We start from the raw sequence: 21,313 nt of genomic DNA, 5'->3' as shown, positions 1-21,313 counted from the left end.
TGGAGCCCCCCAACCAACCATCAACAGCCCCACCCCACCCTCCATAAAGAACACATTTCTCTTCCTCCATTTCACAGCTATGCCTATTGTAAATCCTGCTCTTCCTGGAAAAGCTCCCTCTTCTTCTTTACCCCCTCTTCTTTTCTGCGATGTGCAGTGAAACCCCCCTAATCTCTGTTTAATATGGTTTGGCCGGATGTAAATACCTTCGGACAATGCCCCTAATCTGGGCCAGCCTGACAACCTCACACCGTTGCGGAGAAGCCTGCCAGGAGAAGATGGAGAGAAAAGAGGGATGGTTCGGCAGAGATCAAGGAGGAGAGGAGAAAAGAGGAGGGAGAGGGAGGGTTTCCCCAGCTTGTTGCCTCTTTTCTTCGCCGAGTTGAGCCGCACTTTATCAAAAGAGCCCCTAAAATCAAGTTAAAGATAGACGTTGCCTCTAAACATCCCGCCCCGGCCTGTGCCAGCCTCGCTCCCCACCTTCGCACGGCTGCCCTAACGAGCATCGGAAGCCACTGTACATCCAGAGAGCATCTTGGCATCGCCCAATCGTCTTTGCTCCTTTTCATACCCTCATCATCACCCCCACCTGCCCTCCATCCTCCCTGCAGCCTCAGAATAGGGCCTGGGTCTGGTCCATGGTAATTGTCATTCCAAAGACGAACTGGCCTAGTTTCAATTCAGCAGACAAGTGTAAGAAGCTCGGCCCACAAAAGCCAGGATGTCTGCGAAGTGTGTGTGGGGGCCACCATACAAGATAATCACACTTCCTTTAACAACGCGAAGGAACCAATCCGATTACAAGGCGGCTTTTTGGATCTCACAAATGTGGACGTAAGAGCTTCTTTTTTTAGGCAGCAACTCCTCTGTAAACTTTGTTTTCCTTTCACAAAGAGAGGAGAGGAGATATTCTACGAGTCAGCTGTGCAGTGTATTGATTTAAGGTCAGCCTGGGAAAACCACATGATTTCACACAGACTTTGGAGGGAAAACTGATGCTGGGTCAGCACTTCTGTATCCTGAAAGGCTTGCTGAATCAGGGGAGTGATTAGACAAAGACGCAAATCTCAAATTGGGGCGAAAGTGCAAAAAGAGTCTGTGCTGGAAGTGGAGAATATATTACAAAACCTAAAAGGAGTTTATTGAGAAAATAGACTCCATTTAAATACATACAATGAAATATTCTACTAGCAACATACTTTCGGAATTTAAACTCCAATTGATTTTAGTTAATGACGGAGAACAGAATGTTTCTTAAAGTTCAAAGTCTGAATGCTTCTTATCTAAAACAAGACAAGAAACAGCTGATGGAAACCGTCTTCTGAACACAACACGAGGAGTTGCCTGATTGAAACGTTAAACTTTGACCTCCTCTGACCCCAACTCTTTGGTGAGTGCACCCCACATCCACACACACACACACACACACACACACAGAACTTGTGATACTCCCCAGCTGGGATGACCTGCCCCCCACGAATGTCTGGTGGTGGGTCGGATGGTGATAGTGTGTGTGTGTGTGTGTGTGTGTGTGTGTGTGTGTGTGTGTGTGTGTGTGTGTGTGTGTGTGTGTGTGTGTGTGTGTGTGTGTGTGTGTGTGTGTGTGTGTGAGAGAGGTTACAAAGACATCAGTGTCATGGAGTGTGATCAATGTAAAGGCACACTTGTTTTTTGGACACACACAAACACACGTTTGAACAAAAAGAGACTAAAACCTGGATGGTTCTGCGATGAGGTGTCGCTTCTGCAAGTATTGTTTTTTCACTCTAAAAGAAAAACTCATTGGTAAAGAGGAAGAGAAGCAGAAAGAAAAAAAAACTCAATAATTAACCCGTCAAACATTCAAACTTTTGCTCAAACTTTTTTTTTTTTTTTTTCTGAATTTGAATTCAGCAGAAACACGGAGCAGGAAGTATAAAGTCCAATCCTTGTGGCGTCGACGTGTAAAATCTATTTAAGGTGGGGGCTATCAATGAGACCCCGAGGTCAAATGTTTTTTAAGGAATTTACTGGGCTTGCAGACGGAGATAACAGATTAAAGTCACCAATGCAAGGTACTTTGAAGACTTAATTCCAGCTAGAGACTCCTTTTAATTCAAAAGTTCTACATTTTCCCAGGGTTTAGGTTTAATTATTTGATTCTGATGGTGTAGGACGGGCTCTGAGTTAGTATTCAGACCTTCATCAAATAAGGAAATATATTAAATAGAGCATATTTAATGTAAATGAGAAATTAAATGTGAGAAATCCAAATTATTAAGACCCTTTTTCCAGAAAAGGTTTGGCCTTGTCTGATCAAAATGTTCAAATTGGTTGCTTTAAGGGGATTTAAACTCATAGTAGCAGTAGAGAAGAAAGACATCTAAGAACTGAGGAAGGGATTTCTTTCCAGAATTTAAGAATCATTTTAGTTTGATCTGATTAGGCTCTGAAGGTGGAGGCGGGATCAGCAAGACATAAGGGCGTTAACTGCTCTGTTTATGAAGCTGTTTATTGGAGTGGTGGGACTGCGTGGGTCCATCTCTACATGAAACCTCAGCCGCCATGTGCTTCTGATCACAAACCTTTCCTGAGCTACTTCCTGGCCCGTACCGGGCTGCTACTGAACCGCCACGCTTCTTCTTATTCTTTTATGAACCATCAATCTCACTGATGAGGAATGTGTTAAAGCAAACAATGACTTGTTATTGGGATATTGACCCCTCCTCTGGTCTCTATCTCAAATGGTGAAACACCCTGACGCAGGACCGGTGTGTTAAGAGTGTGTGTGTGTGTGTGTGTGTGTGTGTGTGTGTGTGTGTGTGTGTGTGTGTGTGTGTGTGTGTGTGTGTGTGTGTGTGTGTGTGTGTGTGTGTGTGTGAACAGGACGAGAGCAGGAAAGCCTCTAATCCCATCATCCCTCCCTCCAGGACCTGCCTTCACTTTCAGCACAAACAGGCCACAGAGAGGAGCCTCTGTTTGGGAGAAAGAACAACTGGAGCACAGTTGTCCTGAGACATCTTTACCCGACATCTATACTAACACACGCTGAACAATGTGCAACAGTCCTCTGGAACCAGGGTTCATACGAACTAACTGAATGTTATAAAGCCAAAGAAAACATCTGCTTCGCCATTTTTGTTTAATTCTACTCTCAATGGGGAACAGAATCACAGTATGCTAATGTTTCTTAAGAGAGGGTGTTAGCATTTCTAGCATGTTAGCTTCTCCCTGTAGGCACCAAGACAGCATGATGTATCTTTGGTGACCACAGTTATAACACCGGTGTGTTTCAGTATGACCTAGAGTCCTGTTTAATAGTTAATATAGGAGTGTAAGACAACATTTTTGTGCTTCACATATGAAAATGTTCAATTGCTTGCAGCTCCAAAGGATCAGCTCATTGGCCGACGGTTTATGGCCTTGGTTGAACCGAAAAAAAGTGGTATGCGAGAGATTTTCTGACACTAAAGTAAAGTGTTTTTAAAAATATGGACGGTGTATCTTGTGATTATTCTGACTATGAATGGATCTTTTCATTTGGGATACTTTTTAGATTCATTTTCTGACATTTCTGCCTTTTTTCTTAGAAAAATGTACACTATATACAGTAATAAGACAAGAAACTAAGGGAAAGGTTAAACATAACAAGGTTAACCAACTGGAATCAAACCTGGGTCTATGTGGCTATTTAAAAATCATAATAAAGGAGCACTGGGCACTGCAACATCCTGTCAGCCAACAAAAACTACCAAGTCTTTATTGCAAGTTCTCCCTGTCAGAAATCAAAGTCGTTAAAGGCCAAAGAGGACATCATGAGCCGTTTAGAAGTCTTCAACCAAATGATGCGTAAAAAGATCAGATGAAGCTTCCCAGGATAAAAATAAATAAAACCCAGGCTGTTTCTGAGTTAAATAAATCTAATGTTTTCAGATTGTGACTTTGTGGTGACACGCGGCAGATAAAAAGACGTCAGCGTGGAGGGGAAAGTTGTCACATGAGGAAAAAATGCATTCAATTACCAGATACACCACACTCCAAAATACCCTTTCATGGGAATTTTGAAACAATTTCAGTGCTGTGTTATCCAAAAAAAAGCCAAAACTCGACAGTCACAGCTCTGCACAGCACCAGAGTCTCTCTTTCTCTCCTTTCCAGGGAGAGAAGTCTTCCATTACGCTCTGTAGACGGTACCAGGGTTTATTATTTTAGCTCTCCTGGCAAAATAACATACGGGGAGAGAGGGGGTGAGACGTGGGAGGCATGGAAGCCGAGTTGGGTTTCAATATTAGATGTGTCAGCTGCCCTGGATGTGGGGGTGCTTTAAACAGAAGCGCATGCGAGGGTAAGAGTGGAGACCCTGAGCCTTTTTGAGTGGTGGAGGAGGTGAGCAAAGATTAACCAGCGGAGAGGAGAGAAGAAGATGAAGAAGATGAGGTGACAGAGGAGGAGAGGGCTATCTATAATTATTATTCTTACATTGGCAATGCTGTACGGACACAAAGAGGAGGACGAGGAAGAGGAGGAAGGCACAAAGGGAGCAGATGTGTTACCAGGAAGGAGGGAGAGAAATAAAGGGAAGAGGAAGACAGAGGGGGGAAGAAGATGAAAGAGACACACACACACTCACTGTGACAAGCAAAGGAGGTGAGTACACAAACTCACTCCTCTTCTCTCCCCAACACACACACACACACACACACACACACACACACACACACACACACACACACACACACACACACACACACACACACACACACACACACACACACACACACACACACACACACACACACACACACACACACACACACACACACACACACACACACACACACACACACACACACACACACACACACACACACACACACACACACACACACACGAACATCGTCTGTTGGCTCTCTGTTTCCATTCACAGAAATGTACATGGGGTGCAGCCGAGCCAGACAGGACAGCTCTGCTTCTGCTTAGCGGTCAGAGAGAGGGAGACAGTGTGGGTCAGTGAGAGGGAGACAGTGTGGGAGGCGAGGATTAGTTTATAATAAATATATCGTGTTTACTATTACTATAAAAACACACATTGAGACATAAAACCAGGTTTGAAATAGTGAATAGTTGTGTATGTAAGAAGGGTATGTGTATGATAGTAAGATATGACAGGTATTCATATGCATGAGTGTGTGAGGGGATTTGTAATATAAATAAAGTCTTCATACAAAGAATGTGAGTCATAGTGCTTCACAGTGATTTGGTATAAAGGAGAGAAATTGGTTTTGTGAGTGAGTGATGTTTCAAGAATGGAAAAAAAGAGAATAGGATCCTGTTTGTTACTTTGAAAGCTTATCAAATACGTAATGCCTCTATAGTTAATATGTTGACTATACTTATTGCATTTGCCTTCTGCACGGTCCTTCTACTGTAACAACTTTTAAAAGCATGTGAAGCGACAGGTAACAGCTGAAATGTGGTGTTATTTAAATACATTGTGCCGTGTTTTCACACTGTGCTAGCCTTCACATCCAAAACAACAAAACTGAAACAGGAAAACAACAGATGAGCAAATAGAAGTAAAGAAACACCAGAAACACAGAGTGACACATCAAATAGAAGCCCAAAGAAATGAAGCAGGAGACTGTGTGTGTATGTGTGTGTGTGTGTGTCAGAAGAGCCATTTGGGGGTTAGAGGGATAGTCAAGGGGCTGAAACTTGCATAGTCTCTCTTTGCCCCTTTCTGTGTGTGTGTGTGTGTGTGTGTGTGTGTGTGTGTGTGTGTGTGTGTGTGTGTGTGTGTGTGTGTGTTGGACTCCTTACAGCTCAGCACACAACCTGCCATCTGTTTGCCTCTGCCAGCAACAAAACACACTATTCCATCGGAGTTAGCACAAAGACACACACACACACACACACACACACACACACACACACACACACACACACACAAAGACACACACACACACACACACACACACACACACACACACACACACACACACACACACACACACACACACACACACACACACACACACACACACACACACACACACACACACACACACACACACACACACAGTGGCTCGTTTTGCAATTACCATCCATCACGACAATTCAATTCAAATGTTGCAATTAAAGCAATGATGGCCATAAATCCAGGTGTCAGCGAGCGAGAGATGGAGAGAGAGACTGAGACGGTTGAAAGGAGACACACGACTTTCAATAAAACATCATCAACTGATCACTTCACAGCACAAAAATATTATCTCAGATTTAACTGCAGCTCCAGCTGAATTACACCGACACCCCCTCCCAGCACACACTCCAAAAGCAGTCCCTGTGATATGACACAACGAGCCCCTTTGTTCCTCTCCATGTTTGCCTTATCTGCAAAGTATCTCAACAATTTCCTTAAGGGGAGGTTTGTAATTAAAATCCAACCATATGTCAGCGCCGCTGTCAGCCCACGGACTAGGAACTATCATGAACCGCAGCCAGAGGTACAGCAGAGGACATGTGCAGGTGTGTGTGTGAGTGTGTGTGTGCGCTGCAAAGCGATAACTACACTGAAAGCGAAAGTACATACGGCCTTCAAAGTGCTCAAAAACGATTGGATAGTTTAAAAAAATGCCAAAAAATTAAGAAAACCATCACATAACTGATCATATTTAAAGCTTAAACGTGTTTGCATAAATGTTGCATAATGCAAAAGTGAAAAAGAGACAAAAAAGGACTGGAAAATCCCAGTGCAGGAGAGGTGTTTGAGGTTGGAAATAAGCAGAACACACAGACACAGGTCTGTATTTTCATCCATAATTCATGGAGTGGCATGCAGAGAGGGTTTCAAAGGGCATTAATGAGGTGTATTAATACATACATAGCTGCGGCCTGCAGACAAGGTTCGTACGAAGGCCCCTCGCTGACAGTGACCTACTGATCTACAGCTGTCTGATCATTCTTTCCATGCACAGAGGAGGAGGATTTGACTACAGAAGAAGGGTTAACAGTGACAGCGAATATATCTACATCAGGTTTTATAGTCAATCAAAAGATAGAGTGATATTTTGAATCATAGTCCCTTGGTTCAGCACCGGGACCTCCATTTTTAAAGCTTTAAAGGTGATGCCAATCAATATTTGTATACTAACAATACAATAAATGACAACTTGTTTATGGAAGGGATAAAAAATGCAACAAACAAACAGATAAATATCACCTGATTCTGCATTTCCACTCTGATCTCTGGAGCGTTTTACCGTGTTTTTGGGGACTGTTATGAGGTGATTGTTTTAATTCTTTGGTTCCCTTTAAGGCTGCACTCACATTTAATCAGGTAATGTGAAGCAATACGCAAGTGCCACATTAATATCCTTATTTGTGTGACGTTATATTGTGAATTTGAACAACTAATACATCTTAAATGGACATAAGGACTCGACACTTTGATGTGTTTTGTGTGAATGCAGCCTCATCAAAATGGATGTAGATGTATGTGTGAGTTAACCAGATTTAATGCCAGCTCTCAGTACTTTAGGTTTTAATCTTCAGTCCTACAGACATGTTGAATTTTAGTCAGTACCAAGAAGTGTGGAGCCACGGTGCCTCCGTATGAGGTGCATTTTGTTTCACAATTTAGTGAAATTCAAGTCGATCTGATATGAAGAACTTTAATAACATTTGGTGTGAAGAAGGCTTTATTCAACTTGGGCTCAACTGTGTGTTATCCTTGGAAAAATACTGCATCTAGACAGAAGTCCCCTGCAAGAGCTCGATGAAAATCTCCATAAAACATAATGTGCTTTGAGATGATGCAACAAAAAGTAAAAAGTAAGGTTCAAATATAATTTTAAAAAAAGTTGCAGTCAAAGATCTTTTTAAAAAATGGTTTGAATCTGAAACCATCTAAAGGTTATCAGTCAAATTCATTTATTATTTTTTGCTGTTAATCCTGATTGATTTATAGGAGTTGAGGAGAGGCATCCTGCTATGATCCCTTGTTTAATAGTTGTGTTTAGTGTCTAATACACATCCAACAAAGTGTCTTTAGTGTCTACTGGATTAAGAGACTGATGGACTGAGGATAGAACCACCATTGTTCATCTAATGTTCATTCTCCAGAGCTTATTTGGCCTGCACGCTTCCCACGCTTGCCAAAAAGATTTCTTGATAATGTTGCCAGGGAAATGAACATTCATGCAGAAACTCGGAAAGCCGAAGTGTTGCAGCCGAGGAGGAGAAACCGCTCGGAGAAACTTTACGCTTAAGTTGTGATGAGCGGTTTCAGGAGACTCGCGTAAAGCCCACACAGGGAGCTCATTTACATAATAGGATGATTAAAGGGTAGTGATGTTGCCCCACATGAAATTATACCGCCATCTTACTCGAGTAAATAACCTTTGCATAATGCACACTGGAGAGGCACAGCTTTAGTATCTATTCAGGAGTAAAAACACAATGAACTCCAGGAGTAAAAAAGACAGACTGGGTAACTGCAACCGATTTTACTGTTCATTAACTCATTTGCAAATATATAAATAAGAAGGAACTCCAGTGACCTACACTTTCTTACCATAGCTCACCTCAAAGGAAATGAAAGAGTGGATTATTCTCGACTCAGCTAACAACCAGCTGATTCCTGCTTACTGGACATTAAAGCTGTTATACCAGGGAATAACACACCCCAGGAATAAAAATGACTACACTATCCCTTTGTTTGTTGCAGATCTGATTTCAGAAAACACACCTGGTTAAATATGTTCTATCTCAGGATTGATCTGGTAATAAACCAGTCATATTTAATCTGATTTGGCCATTCAACGACAAGGATTAGGTCAATTTAGTGCTGCTGAGGAATGTAGAGTTGGAACAGGCAGATATTCAACATAGTTTTTATCCAAAACAAGATTTAATGGAGATATGGGAGGTAATAAATCCTTAGTTCTGAGACTACACTTCCACTATCAATGACAGATCACAGGAGAGGTTTTCATAAGACGTGTGTGTGTGTGTGTGTGTGTGTGTGTGTGTGTGTGTGTGGGTGTGTGTGTGTGAAAATCTGTGGATGGTGTGGTTTTAACGAGTCTCCTAATGGCCCAAACAACCCCTGCTGATATTTACAGTCTTTGCCAGGGGGGGCGGGGGCAGGGGGTGAGTGACCACACACACACACCCCCACCCCCACCCCCACACACACCCACACCCACACCCACACACACACACACACACACACACACACACACACACTGTCTCTGAAGAATGACACAAATATTAGCTTTCATCTCTTTTTGGTTAAAGGGTATAATGACCACCACACACCCACGCTGTCTCTTTTTGACTCACACACAGACACACATATTCACACACTCACACACAGACACACAAACAAACACACTCCTTTAATTTTTCACATTCTGTCTTTTCATCTTCTTTACTGAATCTCTTTTGTAATCCGCCTCTGCCCATACAGACATAACATTCACTTAACTGCAGACTCCACGTAAGCCTGCCTGTCTTACACACTTACACTTACACACACACACACACACACACACACACACACTTACACACACACTTACACACACACGCACTGAATGTGTTGAATTTATATGTCTGCTGTTTCACAGAAAACGTCAGAGCAGAGGAACCACATATTTCATCTGAGCTCTGCAAGGGCACTGGTGGGGAGTGTGTGGTCAGTAAATACAGAGGGGAGAATAACCAACAGACTCACACACACACATACATTCACTCACACAAAGACAAACACACAACCTCTGTTCTTTGTCATCAGTCTCTCAGATGGGTCAACTAAGCCTCTCCAAACCTTTTTTCCCCTTTAACATTTGGAAATGCCACAAAAAGAAATAAACACCGCTGCGCCCGTACAAACATTATGGTGGACTTAATGGAAACACAGAATACCCCACACACACACACACACACACACACACACACACACACACACACACACACACACACACACACACACACACACACACACACACACACACACACACACACACACACACACACACACACACACACACACACACACACACACACACACACACACACACACACACACACACACACACACACACACACCTTTATGTATTATTACAGAACAGGGGGTGACTTATTTCAGAAAGCTTTTAAACCAGAGTTTCGTTCTGTTTCCTGGGGATATATTTATGAAATGATCTTTGTGCATTGAAGTCTGGAAGATAATCTCTTTCTGAACCACATTTATTATATATATATATATATTTTAATTCATTATATACTAAACTGTTTAACAAGCTGTGTGGTTTTCTGATCAAGAAAAGGGTTTTTTCTTTCAGTATCCAAAGAATGCGTATGATTGGCCGGTGTTCAAATCCTTACATGACAGCTCAATAATACAACAGTTTTGCAATTTTAATAATTCTTTCCAAATGGCAGCACACCTACTTTAAATTTGTATTTACACTACCGCTGTAAACGTTCAAGGGCACCTGCTAATGTCTGACCCTGAAACTGACACACACAGAAAACACAGACCTCAGTGACAACTTTCCCCAGCGCTGTGGCTGCTGAGGGGAAATTGTGCCATCTGCCAGTAAACGACTTCATTTTATCCCCACTGCTCGTCCATCTGTGGACGTGGGGAACTCCACTGGAGGCCATGAGGCTGCAGGGGGAGACGGGGGAGGCTAGAGACAGGCCGGAGATACCCACCAGGCACAGAGACCACTGTATGTGGGCTTTACAGCCATCTTTACATCCTGGCTATATAGACAAAGCAAGAGGATATAAAAGGATAATGTCAAGGCTAAAGCTGAGGAACAAAGAGGGTTTTGTTTTCAGAGTCCGACAAAGAGATGAAATATCTTGGGTTTCCAAGACTGCATGATTTCCTGATCATGGTCGATCATGGTGTCATGGTTTTATATTCAGTCTTCCTATTCTGTTTTGTTCTGTGTCTTTGGTCGTAAGGGAATCTCTGTCACATCAAAGTTGGATGACACTGACAAAGTTAGTTTTTAAAATTAGATTTTCAGCCTCACAGATCTAAAAAACACTCCATCTCACCAGGAGACGTCTCTGATGGAAACATGGCTGTGCATGATGCATGTTATCACCTGACCTCATCCTCTTCACATCAATGAATCATCACACCTCAACATGACAAACATTACCCACTTGAAACAATGTTTTTTTCAGAGCCCCGGCTGTCTCTGGCCGTGTCTGCATGCAGTGCAGGTACACGGAAGATCACAGCCTAAACACCCGCCACCCTGAGGGGCTTAAAAAAAACCCACTCTGTGCTTTTTGGATGATGCTGAGTGTGATTTGCTGTGAAGGCTCTCAGCAGGGAAGGCAATCAGGCGGAGAGAATCACAACACGTCTATTGTAGCGTTCTGGTTTTACATGAGGGAGGACAGGGGGGCAAACGGAGGAGGAATTCACACACACAGGTACAGAGCTGTCAGATCAGCCTGAAGCAGAGCTGAGAGTAAATCTTTCTGGGCAAAGTCACGTCAAAACTGGAGACAAAATGCAAGCCTTTCAAGTGACATTCAAACATTCCTTCCAAAGCTGGGTTAATTATGCTTTTTTTGCACAGCTGAGAGCCAAATCCTTACAATGCAGAATCCCGTTTCCAGGCCTTCTTTTCTCTTGTTTTAGGTTTCTTCTAGGTTAAAGTTGCGATGTGTTTGCATGCAAGTGTCAGTCAGCTCATCTCTGTAGGTAGTTAAGTCAAAGTAAGTAAAGCGTAACAGCGATAAGGTCAAGTCCAAAGTCCTCAAATCTGTGTCTCAAGTCGTGTTTATAGCCCTGATAGTAGTGTAGTACTTCGTGTTTCTTAATGCTCTGTAAGGCGTGTCAAAGACTCAATAAGAAAAAATGGAGGAAGGGGCGAGGGAAACACTTTGCTAACGCCCCCCCCCCCCAACAAAAAGAATAAGTACTCTGTTCGTTTTTGTGCACAATATGGAGAGATATAAGCAAACAGTCAAGGTTTGCTTTGGACTGATTCCTACGCCTCGAGTTCAAAGAGGAAAAAAATCGCACTAAGCTCAGCGAAAAAAACAGTCCAATTAAATCCTCCTCGTAAAAAAAAAAGAAGGGAAGAAGAAAGAAGACTGCGCCACATTCGTAAAAACAATAAATGTGCCTTTTGAAATGCCCCTATTTGAAGTGATGAACGCACAAAAAAATGTATGCTGTTCTTAGCAGATGTCATATAAGCACGGAAAAATAGGCAAAGAACAATCGAGGAAGACAAGAGAATGTGCATGAGCAGTTAAACGTCATTTTTTTTTGGACAAGCACCCTTCCAGGCTTCTTTTATCCCCGTCTATGACTAAGTGTAAAGTCGATTTAAGAGGGGAATTCTTCTGAGCTGTGTTTTTGTTTTTGTGCCACAAGAATTGTGTCGCTTTAAGTTTTCTTTCCCACTCGCATGTGAGCAATGACGCTTGTTCTTTCTGAATAAAAGTGTAAAACATGATGATATTCAGCTCCCAGTCGTGTAAAACTGAGCAAAGCAGCAACTCTTCACATTTCAGAGGCTTGAAACCGTCAATATTTGGCATTTTTCCTCGACAAATGATTCATCAGCTAACTGATTTCAACACTTACAACAATCCTGTTACCAATGACAGCTGTCAAATTCTTCAGGTCTATGGAATTCTTATGGACTTTAAAGAAAAAGCTGGTGAACAGCTATGACTTTAAGACTTATTTGCTTCTTCATTTAGTCTCATTTTGTCCAGAAAGTCGTCAAATTGCTTCAAATTAAATGTCAGCAGTCAACTGATCTTGTGTCTTACCTGTGGGCTGAGCGGTGGGCAGCCTGGCAGGAGCGACGCACAGAGGCAGGAGGCAGGAAATCCAGAGTGAGCACCACAGAGCCGTCATTCCTCTAGACGACGAGGTGAGACGCAGAGCAGCGAGGCCCGACTCAGACAACATCCTCCAATCGCATGCTGTCCAGCAGAAGGGCAGCCTCCAACGCCGCAAGAAATTATCCAACAACTCCTCGTCACTGACCTGGAAAACAAACAACAACAAACATGATGAGATGCTGGTTGTAGACGCAATCAACTCTGAAATATGAACAATGTAACTGTAAATTGAACACAGTACAAAGGAGCGCCTTGGGGTCTGCACACATGCTACCATATTCTGACCTGACATTCCTCACAGATTTCAGGGATTAGACTGGAAATCCCTCTTTGCAGATTTTCTCAGAAACTTTCTCGGAGCACCTGATTGTTAAAATGCTTGGATTGGATCTGTGAGATTGGAAAAGCTTGAAGTACCGTGCACCCAGTCGGGAATACAAGTTCATTAAAAAAATCCATTAGCTTCGCTGCCACAGGATTAGCTGAAGAGTGAGAAAGTCACTTTATTTCCGACCTCAACAGCCTGTCATTCCTTCTACATGACTCTATTCTGCTTGAGAAACTCTTCTGCATGGTTTAGCAACCGATTGACATGGATTTCACTGATCTTCCTGCAGGATGAGGAATGCCGAAGACTACAGTATCAGTTGCCCAACGTGCCCGGCGGCTGGCTGGCAGCAGGAGGAGGAGGAGGAGGGAGCGTGACGGCTTCGGCGAGCGACGGCGGAGTGCTCTGCTCTGTTTGCTTAAGCAGGGAGAAGCTGGAATGCACCGAGGATCGAGGAGAAAGCCCTGGGTGAGGTGCCCAGAAAAGCAAAGCACACACACACCAACAACTGTTAGATTAAACTTTAGCGGCTCTGTCCAGCTTCAGAATAGCCTTGGCTGTGAGACGTCCAACCCGGCGAAAACAGACGCACATTGGCAAACACACACGCAAACATTTTAGAGAGGGGCTTTGCTTCTGCACACAGAGGTGTATTGTACACACACACACAGTCCACAGAAAGGTTGTGTTGTCTTAAGTCTTAACAGTACTGTTTTTCTTTTTCTCTCAGAGGACCCACTCCTTGCTCAGCACAAACTGCAGCCCGGCTCTGTTTGCACACTATCGCTCTCCAACACAGAAGACTGGGAGAACTTCACAAGACACATGTGAATTCATAAAACAGTGCAGACACACATATGGAGTGCAATCTAAACACTGCACCTATCAGGCTTCAGCATACTGCAGCCTTTTATGTTCTACACTGAGCTCCTCTTCTCCTCTCTCGGCCCATCCTCAGCTTCTTACAACACCAGACGCCTACACGCTGCTGTGGTTTGTTTATACAGCACGATAAGGCCTTCGCTCTGCGGGCGTGGAGGTAGCTGATTGCAGGCCTTACCGATTTGAAACTTTTGTTTTCTCTGGCAAGCACAGACATACACACACATAAAAAAATCTCAGCTTTTTTACAGACACTTCACTTCGAGAGCTGACAAATTCTCAGGAGTTGTTTTAAGTCAAAGCGCAGATGTGTTTAGACAAACATCATGAAAGCCTCTCGAGCCATGTGAGAGAACTGGAAAACAATACAGGCTGTTTGATTGACTAATTTGGTGACAGGTAATAGTGGAGACTACCTCGTGAACAAACTGAATCATTAAATACCAGGAGCAGCCAAGCGTTGCGACATGATTGATTGTGAGAGAAACTGGAACAAATTAAATCCAGTGTAAGCGTAGTAGGTAATAAATGCTCTTTCTTGACAAAACTGCAACCTTATATGCTGTAGTATTTGAATTATTGGGTGATGAAACTCAACTGTGAACATTTTCAAGCAAAGTGGACATGCTGAAGACCAGGAATGAAGTTTTAACAGACTCTGCAGACACTTTGATTCCACTGAACAACCTCAAAAAGCACAGAAGAAGAAGAAGAAGAAGAAGAGAGAAGAGGAGAAGGCGGTTTGGATCCCAAAGACCCAGCGAGGAGTTCAAAGCCTCCAAAGTGTTTTCATGCTAATATTTTCTTAAAGCATGAAAGGGAAACACTACCACGGCTATAAATAATAGATGAACATTAATCATGCAGTACTATCCTCACATTGTAATAGCTCCGAGGCAGAAAATGCTTTAACCGGGGGTTCAAATCCCTGTCATCCCTCTCCCCTGTGTGAGGATCAATGCAAGCGGTCACATGCTAGTCACACCTCTCCGGAGTGTCAGTAATCTTTAATAAGTAAGCCGGAGAATCAACAGCCGGGGCAGGATCGACTTTGTCATTTTGGGAAAAGGGGGATTAGAGGTTTTTGGGAGAGCACAAGTGCAAACAGCAGCCGGTCGGAGGGCAGATGGGTAGGAATGAGAGATAGACAGATGCACAAGTGGGTAATCTTCCATATCTCCTTCTCCTTCTCCTTCTCCTTCTCCTTCTCCTTCTCCTTCTCCTTCATTAAAAGTTCTTCCTCTCTTTGCCTTTGTCACATCACCGCCACCCTTTTTCAAAACACACCCTTAGGTTAGAGGAGATATTGATCAGCACGGAGACAGACAGAGCTCTGCGTTTCAAAGCGGTCAGAGACACAGAGAGACTCCGGGTGTAAAGCGCTGCAGGCTGAGGACTCACCTCGGGTTGTCACTCAGACGGGTGGCGTAAAACAGATTGTAATGTAGCCTGACACTGCACATGTCAATGACTACACCCGACCCAACATTTGTCCTCTGCATGAAACAGAGATAGAGGACACTTTATAGTTCCTCAGCGTATGTAGAAACAGGGTGATTTGGACACTTAGTGCTTAAGCCAACTCTCTTTAAGACTATTTTATGGACAGTCCAGCAGACACCATGGGAAATTAAAAAGGTTATAACATGTAATGAGGTTAATATATATATGGTTTTATCTGCATTGGACACTTTATGAGACCTTGAAGGGTTATTAGTTCAAGCTACAGTCTGGGGAAAAGGGAAAACCACTGTGAACTTCAATTCAATGTTCCAGGCGCAATGTGAATTCATTCATTATTTACAACTGCTAAGGTAAGAAATACTTATGATTAAGCTCAATAAAGGTCATCAATAAGTATCAAAGACATATCCTACTGAGATACAATAAGATACATCTGCTAAAGGCCAGATTAGGTTACAGCTGAAACACTTTTATTGGAATATTACAGTGAATTAGAGTTTGAGAATGAAAGAGATTAGCCGTTCTGATTAAATTAGACGAGTTGGCTATTTTGAAATGCACTTCTCCCCCTCTTCATAAAAGAGGTACCCAAAACTCCACGCAGACGGATAGTCCCAGGCCAATTTGAGTAATGAAAAGAGGCAATCATAGTTTCATTTGGAGCCCAAATGTGTCTGAGGCTGCGTCTGATTGAAAACGCTGCAAACTGGCATGCATTACTCGGGTCAATAGATACAATTAATTTGCAGCATTAGCCAAACCATTATCATCTGCCCGCTTGTTGATTATGGCTCACGATATTTAATAGGCTCAAGCAATGCAAGTCCCAAATCTCATTTCAGACCCCCCCCCCCCCCCAGTGCTATAATCCTGTAATTTTCACCGTTTGAGGGTTTGACATGATGGGAGTAAAAGCTGAGCTGAGTGGCCAACATCACCATCTGAATCCCATTGAAGTGCATGTGTTTGAAGAGGGGATGACTGATCTGCTGCTGAAGGGAGAGAACCGCATAGTTCGTTCATTCAAAGGGAGGTGGTGGGGGAAAAAAGGTGCTGCTTTCTGGAGAAACTTCAGAGATGATCAGAGGCATTAGGGAGAGCGGCTCTGTGAAAGAGGCTGATGTGTAATTCATATTTCTGCTGCTAACCAGAGAACACGTCACTGTTGCAGCGAGCAGAAAAGGCGTGTTCATCCTAACGAGCAAAGGATGGCGATGAAAGTCAATATTGGACTTTTTTGACAGTGAAATTATACAGGGAAGCGATTGATTGACGAAACATTGAAACCAATCTTATATGTGGCGAATCTAATTGATATCCTAAAACCATTATGGACAGATAACTCGTGCGTAATTTCACAATGTATCTGCTTTTACACGTTTTCCCTCAGTCCAGGAATTGTCTTGAACTGATTAGAGGAGCGTAAAAAAAACACATTTTGTTTAACAGAAAAATCTTCAGTTAATTAGATTTTCATTTTAAATATGGTTTTATCTGCCAACAACTGCCAGTTCCAGAGTCTTTTTCAGTCCTGCAGCTTGCGTAATTTGACTATCCTGCGCCACACACAGTGCAGCCTGCATTAATAAGACAAGAAACAGAAACCTGTGCGCGTCTTCTCCAAACCAAGGCAATATAAATACGCGCAGAAAACTCCGTCTGCTGACAAGGACCGTGACGCGCGGATTGCGCACAGACCCGGACAAGTTGTTCAAGCCGCAGCACCTGTGCTATGGCACGGAGCCTGGGGCTGTCCCTAAAGCTCCACGCTTGCTCACACACACTGGACACACTCCTTTCTACAGCACGGCTGCTTAGCGCTGAAAGACTGGATGGCTCAACCTGTCTGACTCACATCTACAAGGAAGTGGACATATCTTTCATTCCTCAGAGAAGCTGCAAGTTTTGTTAACGAATAATAATACTACTAATAATAATAGTAGGACACTTACCAAAATTATCACGTTTTGTATCCAAAATCTCCCCCTTTCAGAAGAAGAAAAACAGCCTTTATTCTCCTGTAAACTTTATAAAAATCCACAAAACTACTTTAAAATCCGTAAGTCCCCGAGCCTCGCGGAGCAATTTGGCAACAGTGGAGGGAAAAAAAAGTCAGAAATCCCTCTCACGACTTGACAGCGAGAGACCTCGGCTCGGGCACCGCCGCAGGGAAAACCAACTTCTCCACTAAATCCTGTCTCACCCTGCGCGCAGCTGTCCAAAGTGTCCAAACCTCCAGAGCGCGTTCATCCTGCGGTGCACCGGGCAGTGTGTGTTTGAGTGTGTGTGGGACGCAGTGAACACAGATCCTCGCTCGGATCCAGCGCAGATGCCAGTCGGTGTGTTTCGTTGCCTGGGATCAACCAACTCGGACTGGTGGCTCTCCTCCGCCGGCTGCCTGTGAAGTAGGAGCTGCAGTCAAGAGAGAGTTGCTAGGAGACAAGAGGAGTTCCGGTTAGAACCTTCAAAATAAAACACGAGCTGGTGAAGTAGTGACGCAATGCTATACCTAATACTGGAGAAATGCCAAATAGATTTGAAGTGGAAAATGTAGAAAACACAAAATACACCTTAACACAATTTCAGTCTTCTTACATTGCAACTTAAAATGGTGTATTGTATTTGAAAAAAAGCTACAATAATCATGAAAAGTGCTTCAGTTATTTTAGAAGAAACATTTATTTAAGTTTAACAAACAAACCAAACCTTAAGCTGATACACGTGTTGAAGTTTTAGATAATTTTGTTATAATTCGTGTTCCTCTTAATCATCCTCTTCACTTTTTTTTGTTACCTATATTCCAGGAATACTTAATACATGTTTCCAAGCTATTTATACTGTGAGTTTACAAACGTGCCCCAAAAAAAAGAAGTATGTAAAGAATCGCATAAAAAACGTAATAAGTGATTGCTTGAATAAATAAAAGTAATAACTTACACAACATAAAAGAAGCCTATTCAGACTGATCACAATTAAGCCATCAATAGGAATCACATTGTGCCACGCAGCCATTCAAAAAATAGTGACAGTTTATTGTGAAAGCTCTGGTTTTCATTGTGTGTGTGCGTGTGTTTCTGACTTGACGCTATTATCCAGTCTCGGTCCGATATGCCTCCTGGCTGCCTACGCGCGCTGCCGGGACACACAGCAGCAGCAGCAGAAGTGGGGGAGTGTGTGTGTGTGTGTGTGTGTGGGGGGGGGGGGGGGGATCAGATTTTTGTGTTGCGCTCCTCCGGGGCCGCTGGAGGCAGCAAGACACGGCTGCTCCAAACACCACCCAACTGCTTTTTTTTTGGTCCAGAAAACTCAATCAAACGAAGGCGTTATAGCAGAATCCAAAGCTGCTGACTGAACATACAAACAGGTTTCAATCTCTAAATCAGTGTTGGACAATGTGGGGTTTGGGAACCACAAAGGGGACCTGGAGAAGCTCTAAGTGGTCTTAGCTTTTAATGCCAATCTGCGGAGTACTATACAGCCTAGAAGGTCTAGAGACAGTTATTGTGAGCAGAGAACTCACGTGGCTCTTTGGTTATCTCCATGGGCGCCATTAAAGGATAAAACCCAGAAGGAATCAGGGGGCCCACTACCGCACAGGGGCCCTGGAACATGTCAGCGGAATATGCATCTGTGTGTGTGTGTGTGTGTGTGTGTGTGTGTGTGTGTGTGTGTGTGTGTGTGTGTGTGTGTGTGTGTGTGTGTCATAGCTTTTTTTTTTTCTTTTGTGAGACGTTTATACCCCCCCCCCCCCCCCCCCCCCCAAGAATATTAACAGACAATTCAAATCAGTGGCCGGTGTTTCTAAATAAAACTTTTCTTGCAGCATGTTTGAGCCTCTGATGGGTAAGAGTGTGTGACATTTGGACATGTTTTGCCAAAGGGATGTGACAAATGTGGACACCTCTTTCTGGGAAATTGGTTTGGTTATAGTCTGTGTAAACAACAACGCTTAGAGGACAACTGGGAACACGACAAAATAGATTTAAATGTAAAAATGTCATGAAATCAAAGAGAGTGAAAAAAGTTTAGGCATTTTAAAAACTCTGCTGCACGTCATGTTCAAGTGTAAATTATGTTATTGTTCCGGTCAGCCGGCCTTGTAGCAACCAGCTCAAAGCAATGTTTGACCAGTGAATGTTTGACCTAAAGAGTGCTGAGTGAACACTAAATTACCATTAACCTCCCGCTTATTCTGCCATATACTTCAGCCTTTAGGCTAATTACTGCCGTCAGGACAGAGGTGATAGCTGCTTTAAACAACACCAATTACCCTCATCTCTTAAATTGTGTTTTGAGAAGGCAACTTTATGACGCCATAAAGCGGAGCAGCCCTCAGCTAAGTGACCGAGGAGCTGGTGGAGTGTGCCGTCATCCGTCTGTGTTTGTCCAGGGGAGTTTGTCCCTCACTATCAGCTGTGACAATCCACGTCAACACGTCATAAATGACAATAAAAGGAAGAGTTTAGTCAGAGGGAGAGATTTATTATCTTTATATAACTGTAAATTGAATATCTTTATTTGCTTTTCAAATAAAGGAAATACCCTACATTGGGCTCCGGGAACTTGTGATGGGCATTTATTTGTACTACTTTGAGCGCTTTTATAGACCGAACCACTTAACAGGACACATCATATATGTTTATGAGGTGTGACAAGTTCAGTTAAAGAATGGAAAGGAAGGATAAAGTACATTTAGTCATGAAGTCAAAAGCAACGTTTAGAAAGAAGTCTGAGAATTAAACGAAGGTCAGATTGTCTTAGAGAGTTAATCATCCCCCAAACCTGTAGGGTTCATCTGGTTCATATCTTGGACTGTGGTGGAGTACTGGCCTCTAAGTTGAGCCAATATGTTTCATCAGTTAATCAGCAACCTTCCTGTTTTACTAATACAATTAATTAACACAATGGAAATTGATTCATATTTAGAGTTTAGATAATTTAACTTAAATACTTTGGCAAATTTGAGGCGTCCAAATGCTTTTCTAGTAATGTTTGACCTTTGGTAATTGACCTACATGGTATTTGTACACTAGTAGTACAATATGCTTAAAGTCACTTCCCATATTTCCTTTACATCATATATACTTACAAATTAGTCCCCTCAATTCTTGCTTTGGTCTTTGCACCTATTACAATTAAAAAACAACAACTGTTGACTGGATTTTCAATATGCTATACTGCAAAAAAGGGGGCATTCAATCTCGTCATAAAACTTAACGATATTGACAAATATTAAATGTACAGGTCCTATAAAAAGTATTCAACCTACTTGGAAGTTGTCATGTTTTATTGACTCAAAGTAGATTAAAGTGGCTTTTGTACCAAGAAAAAAAAAGCACACTTGAAGTCAAAGGGAATACTGATTTCTACAAAATGATTTGAATAATGCAAACATGTGTTTTGTAATTAATGTATAATTCACAAGGTTTTTTAGACACTACATCCTCATCATACACTCTTAATAAACGGTAAATTCCTTCAAACATATCCGACTACCTACAGGTGATAATGCTTCAACTTCATGGGAAAGTCAAACGGAGAAACAACAAGCCGTTCTCATTAAAGCAAGAGAAGAAGAGGAGAGCAGAGTGATGATGAAGGCTGTGCTCGCTGACCCTTTGGACTACAGTGATCTGTGAGAAACGACTGAGGGAGGGAAGGAGGAACAAAAGCCAGCCGGTCAGGAGGAGAGGTCATACAGATGGTGAGAATGCTCAGTCAGACAGCTCGAGTACTGATGGGCAAACTGACCAAATGACCTCTTCA

General features: G+C 42.8%; 1 protein-coding gene across 12 annotated transcripts in view; it reads right to left on the bottom strand.

The window, feature by feature from the left end:
* Window positions 1-17,909, bottom strand: part of fgfr3 (fibroblast growth factor receptor 3) — a 66,160-nt gene extending 48,251 nt beyond the window's left edge. For all 12 annotated transcript variants that reach the window (XM_063908595.1, XM_063908597.1, XM_063908596.1 and 9 more), the window contains exons 1-2: window positions 17,500-17,909; window positions 12,799-13,018 (exon numbers count right to left, since the gene is read on the bottom strand). In XM_063908595.1, coding sequence (XP_063764665.1) covers window positions 12,799-12,940 — 142 coding nt within the window. In that variant the 5' untranslated portion in view covers window positions 12,941-13,018; window positions 17,500-17,909. The remainder of the gene's footprint in view (window positions 1-12,798; window positions 13,019-17,499) is intronic.
* Between the last annotated feature and the right edge of the window lie 3,404 nt (window positions 17,910-21,313).

This window comes from Eleginops maclovinus, chromosome 19 (assembly GCF_036324505.1).
Source record: "Eleginops maclovinus isolate JMC-PN-2008 ecotype Puerto Natales chromosome 19, JC_Emac_rtc_rv5, whole genome shotgun sequence".
NCBI lineage: Eukaryota > Metazoa > Chordata > Actinopteri > Perciformes > Eleginopidae > Eleginops > Eleginops maclovinus.
Note: the sequence above shows the minus strand (reverse complement) of the source record. Positions and strands in the feature narration are given on the sequence as shown.